Source organism: Hemibagrus wyckioides, linkage group LG19, assembly GCF_019097595.1.
Source record: "Hemibagrus wyckioides isolate EC202008001 linkage group LG19, SWU_Hwy_1.0, whole genome shotgun sequence".
In the NCBI taxonomy this organism is placed as follows: domain Eukaryota; kingdom Metazoa; phylum Chordata; class Actinopteri; order Siluriformes; family Bagridae; genus Hemibagrus; species Hemibagrus wyckioides.
This window is the reverse complement of record NC_080728.1, coordinates 22,318,943-22,333,684: the sequence shown is the minus strand read 5'-3', so window position 1 is coordinate 22,333,684 and position 14,742 is coordinate 22,318,943. Positions and strand designations below refer to the sequence as shown.

The following is a 14,742-nucleotide window of genomic DNA, read 5'->3' as shown; positions in this document are numbered from 1 at the left end:
AAGGGATGTTTAGCTGATGTAGTTACAGTGTGGTTTATCAGTGTGTGTATCTGCTCTGTGCAGCTGTCAGGCATTAATGCTGTACGACAGCCGAGTGTTTCCTCTCTCTGAAATCAGTGTGTGATGTGATCGACTCTCATCACTCACACACCTCAGAGACAGGAGGCGGAGCTCTGTTCATCAGTCACACACCTCAGAGACAGGAGGCGGAGCTCTGTTCATCAGACACACCTCAGAGACAGGAGGTGGAGCTCTGTTCATCAGTCACACACCTCAGAGACAGGAGGTGGAGCTCTGTTCATCAGACACACACCTCAGAGACAGGAGGCGGAGCTCTGTTCATCAGTCACACACCTCAGAGACGGGAGGCGGAGCTCTGTTCATCAGTCACACACCTCAGAGACGGGAGGCGGATCTCTGTTCATCACTCACACACCTCAGAGACGGGAGGCGGAGCTCTGTTCATCAGTCACACACCTCAGAGACGGGAGGCGGAGCTTTGTTCATCAGTCACACACCTCAGAGACGGGAGGCGGAGCTCTGTTCATCAGTCACACACCTCAGAGACATGAGGTGGAGCTCTGTTCATCAGTCACACACCTCAGAGACAGGAGGCGGAGCTCTGTCCATCAGTCACACACCTCAGAGACGGGAGGCGGAGCTCTGTCCATCAGTCACACACCTCAGAGACGGGAGGCGGAGCTCTGTTCATCAGTCACACACCTCAGAGACGGGAGGCGGAGCTCTGTTCATCAGTCACACACCTCAGAGACAGGAGGCGGAGCTCTGTTCATCAGTCACACACCTCAGAGACGGGAGGCGGAGCTCTGTTCATCAGTCACACACCTCAGAGACGGGAGGCGGAGCTATTATTTTGATATATATGGAGAAAGTGAAAGATGCCTCGTCTGATTTGTTATTGAGGCTGTGTGATGACTTCCTCTCGCCTTTCTAATAAGGTAACAGTGAGTGTGATTGGCTGTCTCTCTCTCTCTCTCTCTCTCTCTCTGTCTCTCTGTAGGGGGCTGAGTGAGGTTGGTTGGTTCTGGGGGAGACTGTGCAGGAAGGCTGGAGGTTTTCCACAGCGGCTCGTGGGGGACAGTGTGTGATGACTCGTGGGATACTGAGGATGCCCAGGTGGTGTGCAGACAGCTGCAGTGTGGAGTGGCCCTCAGTACCCACATACCAGCCTGGTTTGGTCCTGGAACTGGGTCCATATGGCTGAATGAGGTGGAGTGTGAGGGGAACGAGACGTCCCTGTGGAACTGCAGATTTCAGCTGTGTGAAGAGGGTGAATGTGGACACCATGAGGACGTAGGAGTCGTCTGCTCAGGTACAGTGTGATGACTGACAATAAACCTGTTAGATATGTATATGTTTTATTTCCATGTACATGTTATATGTTATATGTTGTGCATAATTGTATATCAGTGTCTACATGTCTTCGTATTTTATTGGGGATGCTTTATCCAACAGTCGTGTATTATAAATAGTGTTTTTTTATAAATTTTATAAAAATTATAAAGTTTAAAATTCAAACCTAATTTAAAATTAAGTTTACCTCTAATAACCCAGCCAGAGGCAGACGCAGTTCAAAGTCACCAGTCTCCAAGTGGTTCTATCCACACCAGTCCCATATACTGTATCTCCAGGTAGTTCACAGGGGGCCATCCTCAGTAACAGTGAGCACCAACAAGTTATAAGACTCCAACCAGAAGTAGGACATCAGGATGGATCAGACAGGTGCAGAGAAAAGAAGCGGTCAGGATACTTTCCACTGTACAGCAGCCCTTGTAGGAATGCTAGTACTCCAGGAACTGGATCCTGGTTATTGATGCATTTGACCATAACTTTCTCTAAATAGATTCGCACAGGGTCCTGTCACAGAACCTTTATGGACAACTAATATATAGACAGTGCAGGTAGTTTAGGTAGATGACAAGACTAAAAACTAATGAAGGAAACCAAATCAAACTTGTAGCCTCCAAAATGTATAAAATACCTTCAGTCTAAAACAATGTCCATGGTTAAAAGCCAATTTAACAAAAACATTAAATTGAATTAAAAAAAATACAATTGAATTGAATTCAGGAGTCTATCATGACTGAAGAGCCATTGGTGTGTGAAGACGTAGAATCCACCACACTGTGGTATGGAACTTGAGAACATGTGCCCATGGCCCTACCTCAATAAAATGTTTAAAAGAAATGAGGTATATTCTTTACCTCCCTAGAATGCATGAATTCCAGGTTATTTTTACAGCTACTTTGTTACTGTTAACTGCTGATGTTTAAGTCTGTTATTTTAAACCAATGCCAGATAAGACTAGTAGTAAGACTTTTAACTAAGCAGCAAGTCAGATTCTGTTAGTGGCAAATATTGGTTACTTACAGAAAACTCTACTTCTAATTACTTAATGATGAAATTATGTAATATTAATCATGCACATGAATACATTTAAAGCAGTTTTTATTTGCTTTACTTTGAGAATGCAGTATTTTTTATCCAGATTCTTTTAAACAGGTAAGTTTATTATAGTGTATACTTTTACTTGAGTACAATTTCTCAGTATTTTTGATCCCTGGTGTTTAGGTCACTTTGTGACTTTGTTGAAGTTTTTTTTAATGTGTGCACACGCCCACACAAAGGTACCCAGGTGATTCTCAGTGTCTCTGACAGTTAGAAAGGGTGAAACAACACTGTGGTTAATGGTTAATGAAATGTGTCACAAACATAATGTTTACAAAATAAAGCACCAGAGGTTTATTAACCTTATAATTGTGCAATTTTGTAAGTAGATTAATGATAGTGGACTGTGACCCCATGGCTAGATTAATGATAGTCTCTACAACATCAACAATTATTTATAAAATAAATTTAGTCTCACTCTCAGTCATTCTTCTCTCTCCAGAGTTTAAAGAGATCCGACTCTCAGAGGGCTGTGAGGGGAATCTGGAAGTGTTCTACAATGGAACCTGGGGTAATGTGTGTTACAATCAGATGGATGATGAGACGGTAAACATGGTGTGTCGAGAGCTGAACTGTGGAAGACGAGGCAGTCTGTCAAACACTGAAGCACGAGTAAAATCTGCTCCTAATTGGCTGGATCATCTGCAATGTAGGAAACACGACTCTAATCTGTGGCAGTGTCCATCTTCACCCTGGGGACAGAACAGATGTGATAATCATGATGAAGTGGCTCGTATTACCTGCACAGGTGCAATCAGATCAGATCTCTTCTGGTTTTATATGTTTCTGTAAATGTTTATTTATGAAAAGTGCTCAAACATGTTACAGACATAAAAAAATTAATTTCACAAAACAGTTATACCAAATGTCTGCATGCTCTGAGAGATCTAAAAGTGCATGTGAAATATTTTACTAATGAATGCCTCTTATTATGGCAGAAGATGAAACGTCTCTACAGATACAAGAAAAGTGCTCTTCAATCCCCCCTCAGAAACACTGCTCAAGTAAGGTTATATAAAGATTTTGGTACAGTAGTTCCTTGAATTTGTATTTGTTTATGACAGAATATTTTACTTTAGATATTTACAAAAAAATTAATTCATGTTAAGCACTTTAACATAAACACCTGAATTTTAATAAAGTTGGTATATTATTGGTTAATATTCTTTTGTAGAACACAACAATCTAAACATTGTGATATTGACTGTAAGGTTTATGTTAAACTAGACCATGTTGAGTATAATATAAGGTGAGATGATCATGGTGTTGTAGTGAGCTGTGTGACTGGAGCTGTTATTCAGTGTTGGTGTGTTTCCTCTTGTGTGATGTGTGTGATGTAGAGCACTGGTCTCTCAGGCTGAGTGGAGGAAAGGGAAGCTGCTCTGGGAGGTTGGAGGTGTATCATAACTCTACGTGGGGCTCCGTTTGTGATGAACGATGGAACATCAGGAACGCTCAGGTGGTGTGCAGACAGCTGGGCTGTGGGTCGGCGCTGAGTGCTGATAGGAATGTTTGGTTGGGTTCTGGTGAAGGGACTATCTGGATGAACAGAGTGAAGTGTCGAGGGGATGAGATTCACCTGTGGGACTGTCATCATTCCCTGAAGAACCACACTGACTGCTCTCATGCTGGAGTCACCTGTGCAGGTCAGAGGGGTGTGCTAACTTTTCAGCTTTCTGTCTCAGTGATAAGACTTGATAACTTTTATTTAGAATCTTAGATGTTTGATTGAAAGCTCAGACCCTAAACTGTAAAACACTGATCAGCATGTCATAAACCTTATTCAGGGACACTTTATTTTTATTGTGTGATAGAAAGTGTTTTTCTTTCTGTGAATACAGACATATCCACCATGTCCACTGCTACACCCACCACCACCACCACCACCACCACCACCACCAAATCAGGTATGTGTATTTGTTCGAATACAATATTTGTTATACTTGACCCTTTTCTAAATATTTATAATGACAGTGTCGTATTAAAATCCTCTTATGTTTTTGAGGTCAGTCAGAGCCGATCTATGATAAGTACAACTCCAGCAGCCCCTTTCTTTATTTCACAAATGAAATTAATCAGAAAATGTTTGTTAATTCCCTGAAATTATACAAGATCAGATGGAGGTCCTGTTGCATGAAAAGAAGGCTTAGAGAAAACCCTTTCAAATTGACATAGAATCGAAGGCTGAGAAAATCAATCAAGAACATCTGCAGAACAGCATCCTATCATTTCTACAACATTTTTATACTGACTTCCAAACAGTTTAAGTCAGCTGGACTTGATTAATGCAGTGTTTTCCTATTTTGCTGACCCTACAGTATAATTAGTATTGTCAGAAAGATGGTCAGAAAGATGCTGAGAGAATCTCTTAAACAGAAGTATGGCTCATATCACACTAGCTCTTAAATCATTTCCTCTTTTTCACTGATTTAAATAAAACTCTTAATTTAAATGAAGTAATTTGCCCTTTAACCCACTTGAGGTTAACTTGTAGTTAGCATATCAATAAGTTTCAGAAGCCTAGTGTTTTATATTATTATTATTATTATTATTCATGGTTGATGATTAAATTCTTTTATAGTTGACTTGTTGACATGTTGATTAAGTTATCTTTGCAGCAATTTTTAACTAAAGCTTTTATTGTAATTTCAACCATATATAGCTGATGCAGTACATAATGAATTGAAACATGTCTCCAGGACCCTGGTGCTAAATAAGATAGCACAGTGCTAAGGACTGAAAAGAAAGTTGTCCTAGCCACATAAAGTACATTACAATAACAGACAATACAATAACCTACAGGACATAAAATAACACCGACCAGTGTGGAGATTGTAATTGACCATTGTGCAAGTAAGCAGATGTAGACAATAAGAGGTTTCTTGTAAACATAAGTAAACATACAGTAGCAGTTAAATAGAGATGAACAAAAACAGCATTGAAATGAGTGTGTAAAACAGTGTGTAAACAGTGTTTATATGAGTGGAGCTGTAAACATAGCTGTTTATTGAATATGTGTGTGTGTGTTTTCAGTTCAGTTCAGTATAATTATGAGTGTTAAGAAGTCTGATGGCTTGAGGAAAGTAACTGATACACAGTCTGGTTGTGAAATCCTGAATGCTTTGGTACATTTTCCCAGATAGCAGGAGTGTGAAGATTGAGTGTGAGGGGTGAGTGGGGTCGTCCACAATGCTGTTGGCTTTGCGGATGCAGCGTGTGGCGTACATGTCCGGGATAGTGGGAAGAGAGATTCCTATGAACTTCTCAGCTGTCATCTATCCGCCATAGGGTCTTGAAATCCTAGATGAAACCCTTGAAACCGAAACCTGGCAGTGATGCAGCTGCTCAGAATGGTCTTGATGGTCCCCCTCTAAAACATGGTCAGGATAGGGGATGGGAGATGGGTTTCCCTCAGCCTTCACAGAAATTACAGATCCTGCTGGACTTTTTTTTACTGGAGCTGGTGTTGAGTGACCAGGCAAGGTTTCCTAAAAGGTGAACACCTAGAAATTTGGTGACCTTGACCTACATGGGATCCATCAATGTTCAGCAGAGAGTGGTCACTCTGTGGTCTTCTGAAGTTGACAACCATCTTTTTAGTTTTGTCAATGTTCAGGCACAGGTTGTTGGCTCTACACTGGGCTGTTAGGTGTTGCACCTCCTCTCTGTATGCTGACTCATCACTCTTGCATATTAGACCCACCACGGTCATAGTTGTGGGCCAGTAAAGTAAATAGCAGTGCACTGAGCACATAGCCTTGAGGGCCTCTAGTGCTCAGTGTGGTGGTGCTGGAGACTCTGTTACCAGTCCGTACTGACTGAGGTCTCCCAGTCAGGAATTGTGTTGAATGCTGAACTGAAGTTTATGATCAGCATTAGTATGTTAGTGTCCTTTCTGTCCAGGTGTGTAAGGGCCAGGTGGAGGGTCAAATTCAAATTCAAATTTTATTTAACACATACATAATCATACACAGTATGATATGCAGTGAAATGCTTACACGACTGTTTTGACCCCTGAAAAGGAAAAAGGAATAAGGACAGAAAAAAGACAAGGATGAAATATAAAATATAAAAACTAAAATTTTTACAGTAGGTAAAATAAAATATAAAAAAATATATAATAAAATATAAATAGAATAAGGTAAGGTATAATATGTATATAGAATATGTATATAGAATATACAGTCAAGCCCGAAATTATTCATACCCCTGGCAAATTCTGACTTAAAGTTACTTTTATTCAACCAGCAAGTTTTTTCTTGATTAGAAATGACACAGGCGTCTCCCAGAAGATAATAAGACGATGTACAAGAGGCATCATTGTGGAAAAAATTATTACTCATCTTTTATTTACATTTGAACAAAAAGTGGCATGTCCAAAATTATTCATACCATTCTCAATAATCAATAGAAAAGCCTTTATTGGCTATTACAGCAATCAAACGCTTCCTATAATTGCTGACCAGCTTTTTGCATGTCTCCACTGGTATTTTTGCCCATTCATCTTTAGCGATGAGCTCCAACTCTTTCAGGTTGGAGGGTCTCCTTGCCATCACCCTCATCTTTAGCTCCCTCCACAGATTCTCAATTGGATTTAAGTCAGGACTCTGGCTGGGCCACTGCAAAACATTAATGCTTTTGACTGCTAACCATTTCTTCACCACTTTTGCTGTGTGTTTTGGGTCTTTGTAGTGCTGAAATGTCCACTGGTGCCCAAGGCCAAGTTTCTCTGCAGACTGCCTGATGTTGTTGTTGAGAATTTTGATGTATTGCTCCTTTTTCATGGTGCCGTTTACTGTGATTAGGTTCCCTGGTCCACCGGCTGAAAAACACCCCCAAAACATTAGGTTCCCACCACCATGTTTGACAGTGGGGATGGTGTTCTTAGGGTTGAAGGCTTCTCCTTTTTTACGCCAAATGAAGGCTACATCATTGTGGCCAAAGAATTCAATTTTTGTTTCATCTGACCATAAAACAGAAGACCAGAAGTCTTCTTCTTTGTCCAGATGAGCATTTGCAAAGGCCAAGCGGGCTTTTGTGTGCCTTATCTGGAGAAGTGGTGTCCTCCTTGGTCTGCGTCCGTGGAACCCAGCAGTGTGCAGTGTCCGTTGGACTGTCTGCCTTGAGATGTTGCCACCAGCAGAGCCCAGATTCATCAGGATGGCCTTGGTGGTGATCCTTGGATTCTTTTTTACCTCTCTCACTATCCTCCTGGCTAGCACAGGTGTCACTTTTGGCTTCCGACCACGTCCTCTGAGATTTTTCACAGTGCGGAATCTCTTGTACTTTTTAATAATACTTTGCACTGTAGCCACTGGAACTTCAAAACATTTAGGTATGGTCTTATAGCCCTTTCCTGACTTGTGAGCAGCCACAATGCACAACCGCAGGTCCTCAGTGAGCTCCTTTGTCTTAGCCATGACTGTCCACAAACCAACAGCAGAGAGCTTCTGTTTTTCACCTGTTGAGTTAATTAAAACAGCTGTTCCCAATGAATCAGGGTAATTAGGATGCTTTAGAACAGCTTGGACTATTTGGAGTGGTATAGAACTTTGGATTTTCCCATAGACTGTGACAGTTTGCAAAGGGTATGAATAATTTTGGACATGCTATTTTTTGTTCAAATGTAAATAAAAGCCGAGAAATATTTTTTTCCACAATGATCCCTCTTGTACATCGTCTTATTATCTTTTGGGATAAGCCTGTATCATTTCCGGTCAAAAAAAAACTTGCTGGTTGAATAAAAGTAACTTTAAGTCAGAATTTGCCAGGGGTATGAATAATTGTATTGTACTGTACTATAGCACCATTCTGGAACTGGAGTGGCTGCTGTGTGCTACTGCTGCACTGCCATTTTGGAACTTGGTGAAGAAATAGTGATTTAGTCTTCATTTATACACATCCAGTGAATCCAGATTGATGAATAAAGTTCAGTTGGTGCCAGGGCAGAAAAGAACTTTGATACATGTCTTCCTTGTACCCCGAGAGATGGTGGTTCAAATCAAGCAGTACTAGAAGATAGCAGAGAATTGGTTCAGAATGGGTTTGGGAAGAGTGTGTTAAGGTAGGAGGGATTTTTTATTTTTAAGCAAGTCTCAGTAAATCTGATGCAGGCATCTACAGGAAGCCAGTGGAGAGTGTGTAACAATAGGATGAAGTGGGAAAACCTGTAGAGCAGCCATGGTGAATGGTGAATGAAACAAATGGTGAATGCAAGCTGAGATAAGTGGATAACCTGGACCCTTGGCAGATTGACATCCCTACCGGTGCCACAGAGGTGAGTGACACCCAATATGAGGCCAGAGGTGGGAGCGCCAACCAAAACAAGGTAGAGGGGAAGCAAAAGTTAAGACCAAAAGAGGGTGGTGGAGCATCAACCCCAGCCAAGCTGGGTGATGGAGCAATGTTCTCAGTGGAGCAGAGTGGTGAAGTTACATTCCCAGAAGGGGAGGATGGGGAGATAATTCTGCTAACTGTGCATAGAGGCCAAGCAACATACTCAGTGTGCTAATATGCAGGGAGCATTGACCCAGTGATTTCATTCCACTTTATGGCCATTTGTCAAGCTGCTGGTGCTGCCTGAGGAATAGGAGCCTGCTTGCTGTCAACTCCAGACCTATAAAGCTTATCTGGACTTTGCATTCATCTCCCGTTGTTAGCACCACTGTTCTGCTGTAAGTTAACTATATCTAACTTAGGGCTAAGCATTCTGTATTGAAACCAAGGCTGCTTCAAGTTTTGAGTCATAGTTCTGTTACATTCTAGAAAATGTAGGCTCACAAAAACTAGCACCTAAGTATAATGATGCACCATAAAACATATCACTCAAATGTTAGAACATAATTGTCATTTAACTGAACTGGTAACTTTCCAGATTGCATGAATATAGAAGTTCACTATAGAGAATTAGCATATTTCTCAACAGAAGGAAAGAAATTAAACTTTTAACCAAATTAACTAGCAGCAAAACTACCACAGAAGTGCAGTTTTTGTGGGTTTGTGAGTTTGTTGAGAATATAACCACATCAGTAGAGTGATAGCAATCTTTACCTCCAATCCAAGGGATCAAACTTTGTGCAGGTCTTCATTAAAACATATCACTGTTAGAATTTTCGGGTTCACTCAGAGAAAATCCTGAGCTGCGCTGCTGCTGCCGCCTCTAAAGCTGAATTCAGGGAAGAGATGCTAAAGAACCACACAGAGACAGTGACTGAATAGCAGAACTCTTTGAAATTTAATGAGATAAACAGGGAGTATTTATACAGAAGAAAGGTATAATTTTCATTATTGTCTATAGGTAAACAAAGGACATCAGCAGAAACAGACGTGGTGGGTGACGTGTTCTCTGGCAGTTTTGTGAGTTTATTACGAAAAGGCCTATCTAAGATGCGGAAGATGGAACTGTCAGTGTGACTGTGTTCAGCACATGCTCCCAAAACAGAACAGAAAGAATCTCTAGAACAAAACAAAGAATATCACGGAAATAAGATGAGGTCATAAACGGTGACACAAACTCAGCCAAGGGCCAGAGTCAGCCCTGGACAGAGCGTGCCTAGATATAGAATATATCAATCACAGTGTTCACAATATATTTTAGTAGAGCCAGATGACAGACACCAGCTTAATAAAATTAAAAGACACTGGATGTTGGATAACTTAGTCTTGCTTAATTTTGACAAGATGAAGGTCTACAGATAGATAGATATAAGGTTTCTGACTATTTAGTAACTCTGATTCTTTATTGCATCCTCTGTGGTGTTACCTGAAACGATGCTACATGATGACACTTACCTATGAAAAGGTGTCCACTGTGGAGCAGTAGCCATCAGTGGAATTAATCATCACAGATGCCTCTCTCATGGTGTGGTGTCACAGAGCTACACAACAATCAGGTGGAGACACAATCACATCCTGGCTGTTTATTACTGATATAAGTGATAACAGGAATTGACTAAAATCTCACTATTTGGTAATCAGTACCAACTTTCTGTGGTATAAATAAAAGAATAAAACATTTTGGGTCATCCAGTTATAGGAAAATTGTCCACTGTATTTCTTTATCTGTTCATTAGATGGAAGATAATGATGATGTCATCACTATGGAACAGGATGTAGGAGAGACAAAGTGAGTGTCTTCTTGGTTATGTGGTTAATGTATGTAAATGTACAAGCAGTACAGTGAAAGCATGATTATATTATTTCTGATAATATAAATATCAGCTATATAAAACAACTTTAATCCTCTTTCTGTCATCTTCCAAGTGTGTCACTTCAACACCTGAAACTGTGTCCAACTACAATATACCCAGAATGCACTGTGGCCTACAAACATGACCAACCATGGACTACAACACAGAACACCGTCACATTCCTTGTTCTCCGTCTTAGCAAAAAGATTAGAGAGAGTTAATTCACACCTATTGGTTCTTAACCAGCTGTGCTCTTCTTTCATTACACTATCAGTCCTATAAATATTATCACTCAGCTTAAATATCACTCACATCTCACCTCAATAATCTCAGTGATTATTCATTATAGTCTAAATGACTTTAATCTTAGCTGAAACCTTTTGAAACAAAACAGTGATGTTCACATTCTTGTTTAACTGAAATTTATTCATTTTGCACAATATTATTGCCTTATGTGTTCTGCTGTGCTGTGTTCACATCCACCTTGTAATATTGAGCAGTTAAGAAGAAGCCTTTTGTACCAGGAATTTCACTTTCAGCAGTTTTACTCTGTATAATTTTTAGTTTGTGACAAACAAGTGAATCTTGACTCTATTATTCAGTGTTTTTAGAAATGTGTTTGTAATTATAATACCTTTTTTTGCTATTTCTGAAATAAATACTATTTTAATAAAACAAAGAGGCCTTTATGTTCATTGTACAATTCAGTATATTAGAGAATTCCTCTGAAAAGTTTGCATTTTAAATTTCTAGTTAGGTTAGATTGTTAGATCTAGATGTTACAGGATTTAGGAATATCTAAAATGATTGATGCATAACCTAATGTTGAAATCATAAATTGAGAAAATTTTATTATTTTTATTCAAACTGCCCTCGATCACTCTGTCCACATATCACGTGTTCTGCCTGGACACAATCTGTTCTAAAGTTACAATCACAACAAAATTAACAGGAGACTGACTTAATAGTTTAATATCTAAAAAAAAAAATTATAGAGTTTTTCCTAATATACAGTATCATGATCACAGTCACTCTTATAGGATCCAGCAGATGGCAGCAAAGTGCTTCTAAACTCAGAGTTCACACTCTGAGGCGGACTTCAGTAATAGATCATGTTATCTCCAGAATGTACAAAATGAACATAAATTACTTTGTCTACAAGTTTATGATTTTCATGATTTAAATCTTCCAGAATCATTCACTAGTAAAAAATAAAAGCCCGAGTATTTCAAGCAACAAACAACATGTCTTGTATACACAATACTCACAGCGTCTACTCCTGTTCTGATATTTCCGTATTTTTGTGTGTTATTTATTTGAGTAACCTTTCGAACTCAACACTAAAATTTGAACACGTAATAAAGTCAGAGTTACGACACAGAAAAGTCACATCACCTTTATTTAAATGGCACTTGGTGGCAGAAATCTGCACAATAAAATCAATTATTTCCAAAAATGCAATAAATCAGTAAATGAACAAAACAATTTAATATCAAGAACAAAATGGACAAAAACGTCTGGGATAATAAAAATATATTTTTTATATGTTTTTTACTTTGTCTACGCCTGTAATGCCTTTATAAAAAAGAGGAGCAGGTGAGCAAATTCAATCGCTGTAGATATTCAGCCTCATTATGATTCCACTCCAGTGTCCTGAGTGAATTTAGTTATTGAGAGGTCATGGTATAATGCTGTAGACACCAGATCATCTAATTCAGTTTGTTATCCACTCAGAAGAATGGTGTAGTGCAGGAAGGCACTGAGCTGGCTGCCTACACAATGTTATTTATTACGGGAGGAGCTACAGGGTGGATGGCCACAGAACCCTGACCTTCTGACTTCAGAAAGTCAGTTCTGTTCCCTTATGTACCTGGCTTTGCTACAGAACTAGAACGATGATGCTTTCTCTTATATTCATGAGCTTGACCCCAAGAACCTGACCATGATACAATACAGAGACAAGAACAGCAGCAACCTGTGACCCCGGGGCATCTAACAACCCCCTGAGTGGGTGGAGCTTCCAGGAACCATCCGTTATAGTTGCTTCCCCCCTCACCTGGACACCTTGCAGTTATACACACAAAAGCACTGACCTTGTCAATGTCAAGACTACTCATCAGCTACCTTCCAGCTGTTCCACATCACAAAAATAATAGAAATCGATAAACTGGTAGTTTACTGGATTCAGGACAGAACTGGGTTCTTGTAGTTCATGAAATATTACAAAGGGGTCTATGATTTTTCTAATTTTATTTTCTAGTGGAAATCACAACCCAGATTATCTGTTTAAGCTTATAAACAACATCAAACTGAATTTAATTTTAAATGAATACAAATGGCTTATGAAATGGAAATTCATTGGATGGACATTTAGAAATTCTACTGAAAAATATAAATAATTGTCCTGCAGCCTGTGGCTGTGAAATATTTCAGAACCCCTGGTTTAGGAGATTACATTATAGAATTAAACTTTTTTTTTTTAATAAAACATTATATATAATTATTTTTAGATTTAATTATTGTAATAACAGCTTTTTCTGAAGCACTGAATTTGATAAACAGTCAGTAATAAAATAATTTCCACCAGAAGCCACGAGGATCAGATTAAATTTCATCATTTTTTTTAATTTATTTATTTATTTATTTATTTTTACCACGTGTACTAATTGTTTATTTACATTCACTTACACATCTCTCTTATATTTCAGCCAATATTCAGCTGTTTTTATGTGGACAGACGAATACATAACAAACTGGCTTATAATTTCCATCTCTGGTCGTTGAAAATACATTAATAAATAAATAAAACTCGAATAAATATTTTTTTCGGCGTCATAGTGGCCCCCAGCGGCGGCTTTTGGAAGTGCAGGCGGAGCGAGAGGGAGCGGCAGCACGGAGAAATAAAACCGCTCCCGGATCCCTGCACACACTCTCATTTAATCTGCTCCCCAAAAAATACTGCGCAACAGCGTCCATCTGGACAAATCTCCGGACAAGTATTTGGAGAAACATCTGGAGGATCATCATCTGGAGCAATCTGGTCCGTCACTCTGTCCATCAGCCGGACTGCAGCTTTCACTCCAACGCGTCTCTGTGTCTCAGGTGAGAGAAAGGCTCTGGCTCTCAGCTCTTACGGAAGCGTCTCTCATGCCGGCTAAAGCAAATTCAGGGCAGTTTTTTGGCTGCAGGTGGACACCTGTGTGCATTATTTTATAATCCAAAACCGAACAGATTGATCTTTAATTTAGCCCGCGTGCGTGTGCCTCTGTGTGCGCGTGCGTGTGTGTGTGATTGTGTGTGATTTGTTTATAGCTTTCCAGTAACACTCGGAAAAACGTGTAACGCTGATGTGATGCGCTTTAGATGAGTTGGAGATGATCTGTGATCTGATCAATAACAACAATCACACTAATGACGTGTTAACGGGAAAAGTGTGTCCGATTGCAGACCAGCGCGCGCTTCTCTATGGGTGCTGTCCTTTCCTCCCGTTTTCTTTTCTTTTTTATTTATTTATTTTCTGCATTTTTTTATTATTATTAATGTTGAACAGACTTGAATTATAACGAGGCGCAGATGAGATCCTGAGAATTGATGCATATTGAATATAAAGCAGAACTGAAGGACTTTCCGTGTCAGGGTGAGAATATTTCAGTGGGAATGCATGGGACACGCTTCATTGTGTGCATTGTGCTAGATGTAATAATAACGCCCCAATTTTTCCCCTCCTCTGTCATTGATTTGTTCCCTCGGGCACGAAAAAGGACTTCTTTTGGACAGAAAACATGCAGCTAATGAGATTAATCATGTTAGACTAAAAAAAATACAACAACTGCAACATAAAAACCCTCAGAGGAATTCAGAGATGCTGAAGGTTTATCAGCTTCCAGTTTAAACCATCTTCTCCATCAGCAATGATGAATGAAAATTGCTACACACACTTATTAGGGTTCTCGGGTTCTCCGATCCCGGCTCTGATAAAGAGACACGATTAGATCTAAGATTTTTTTTTTTAAACAGGGCTAAAAATTCGGTTAGCTTCCTTTTGAAAAGGTTCCAGAGATTTGAGTTAGTGTGTATTTGATAA

At 39.6% G+C, this 14,742-nt stretch overlaps 2 protein-coding genes across 2 annotated transcripts in view; both read left to right on the top strand.

Moving 5' to 3' along the window:
• Positions 1-2,802: 2,802 nt before the first annotated feature.
• LOC131369920 (antigen WC1.1-like) lies at positions 2,803-11,337 on the top strand. The gene is made up of 6 exons (XM_058416797.1): positions 2,803-3,217; positions 3,408-3,473; positions 3,810-4,115; positions 4,311-4,376; positions 10,542-10,594; positions 10,732-11,337. The coding sequence occupies exons 1-5, from the start codon at positions 2,803-2,805 to the stop codon at positions 10,550-10,552; spliced, it is 864 nt and encodes a 287-aa protein (XP_058272780.1). The 3' UTR covers positions 10,553-10,594; positions 10,732-11,337.
• A 2,211-nt stretch (positions 11,338-13,548) lies between these two features.
• Positions 13,549-14,742, top strand: part of nav3 (neuron navigator 3) — a 219,433-nt gene continuing 218,239 nt past the window's right edge. Inside the window, exon 1 of the mRNA XM_058417161.1 lies at positions 13,549-13,760. The gene's annotated coding sequence lies outside the window, so the exon portion shown is untranslated. The remainder of the gene's footprint in view (positions 13,761-14,742) is intronic.

Excerpts from the sequence above, each read along its gene's own strand:
- LOC131369920 (XM_058416797.1), top strand. The coding sequence starts at position 2,803 with ATGATAGTGGACTGTGACCCCATGGCTAGATTAATGATAGTCTCTACA. Across the intron at positions 3,474-3,809 it reads CCCTCAGAAACACTGCTCAA|AGCACTGGTCTCTCAGGCTG; the intron begins GTAAGGTTATAT and ends TGTGTGATGTAG. Across the intron at positions 4,116-4,310 it reads TGCTGGAGTCACCTGTGCAG|ACATATCCACCATGTCCACT; the intron begins GTCAGAGGGGTG and ends CTGTGAATACAG.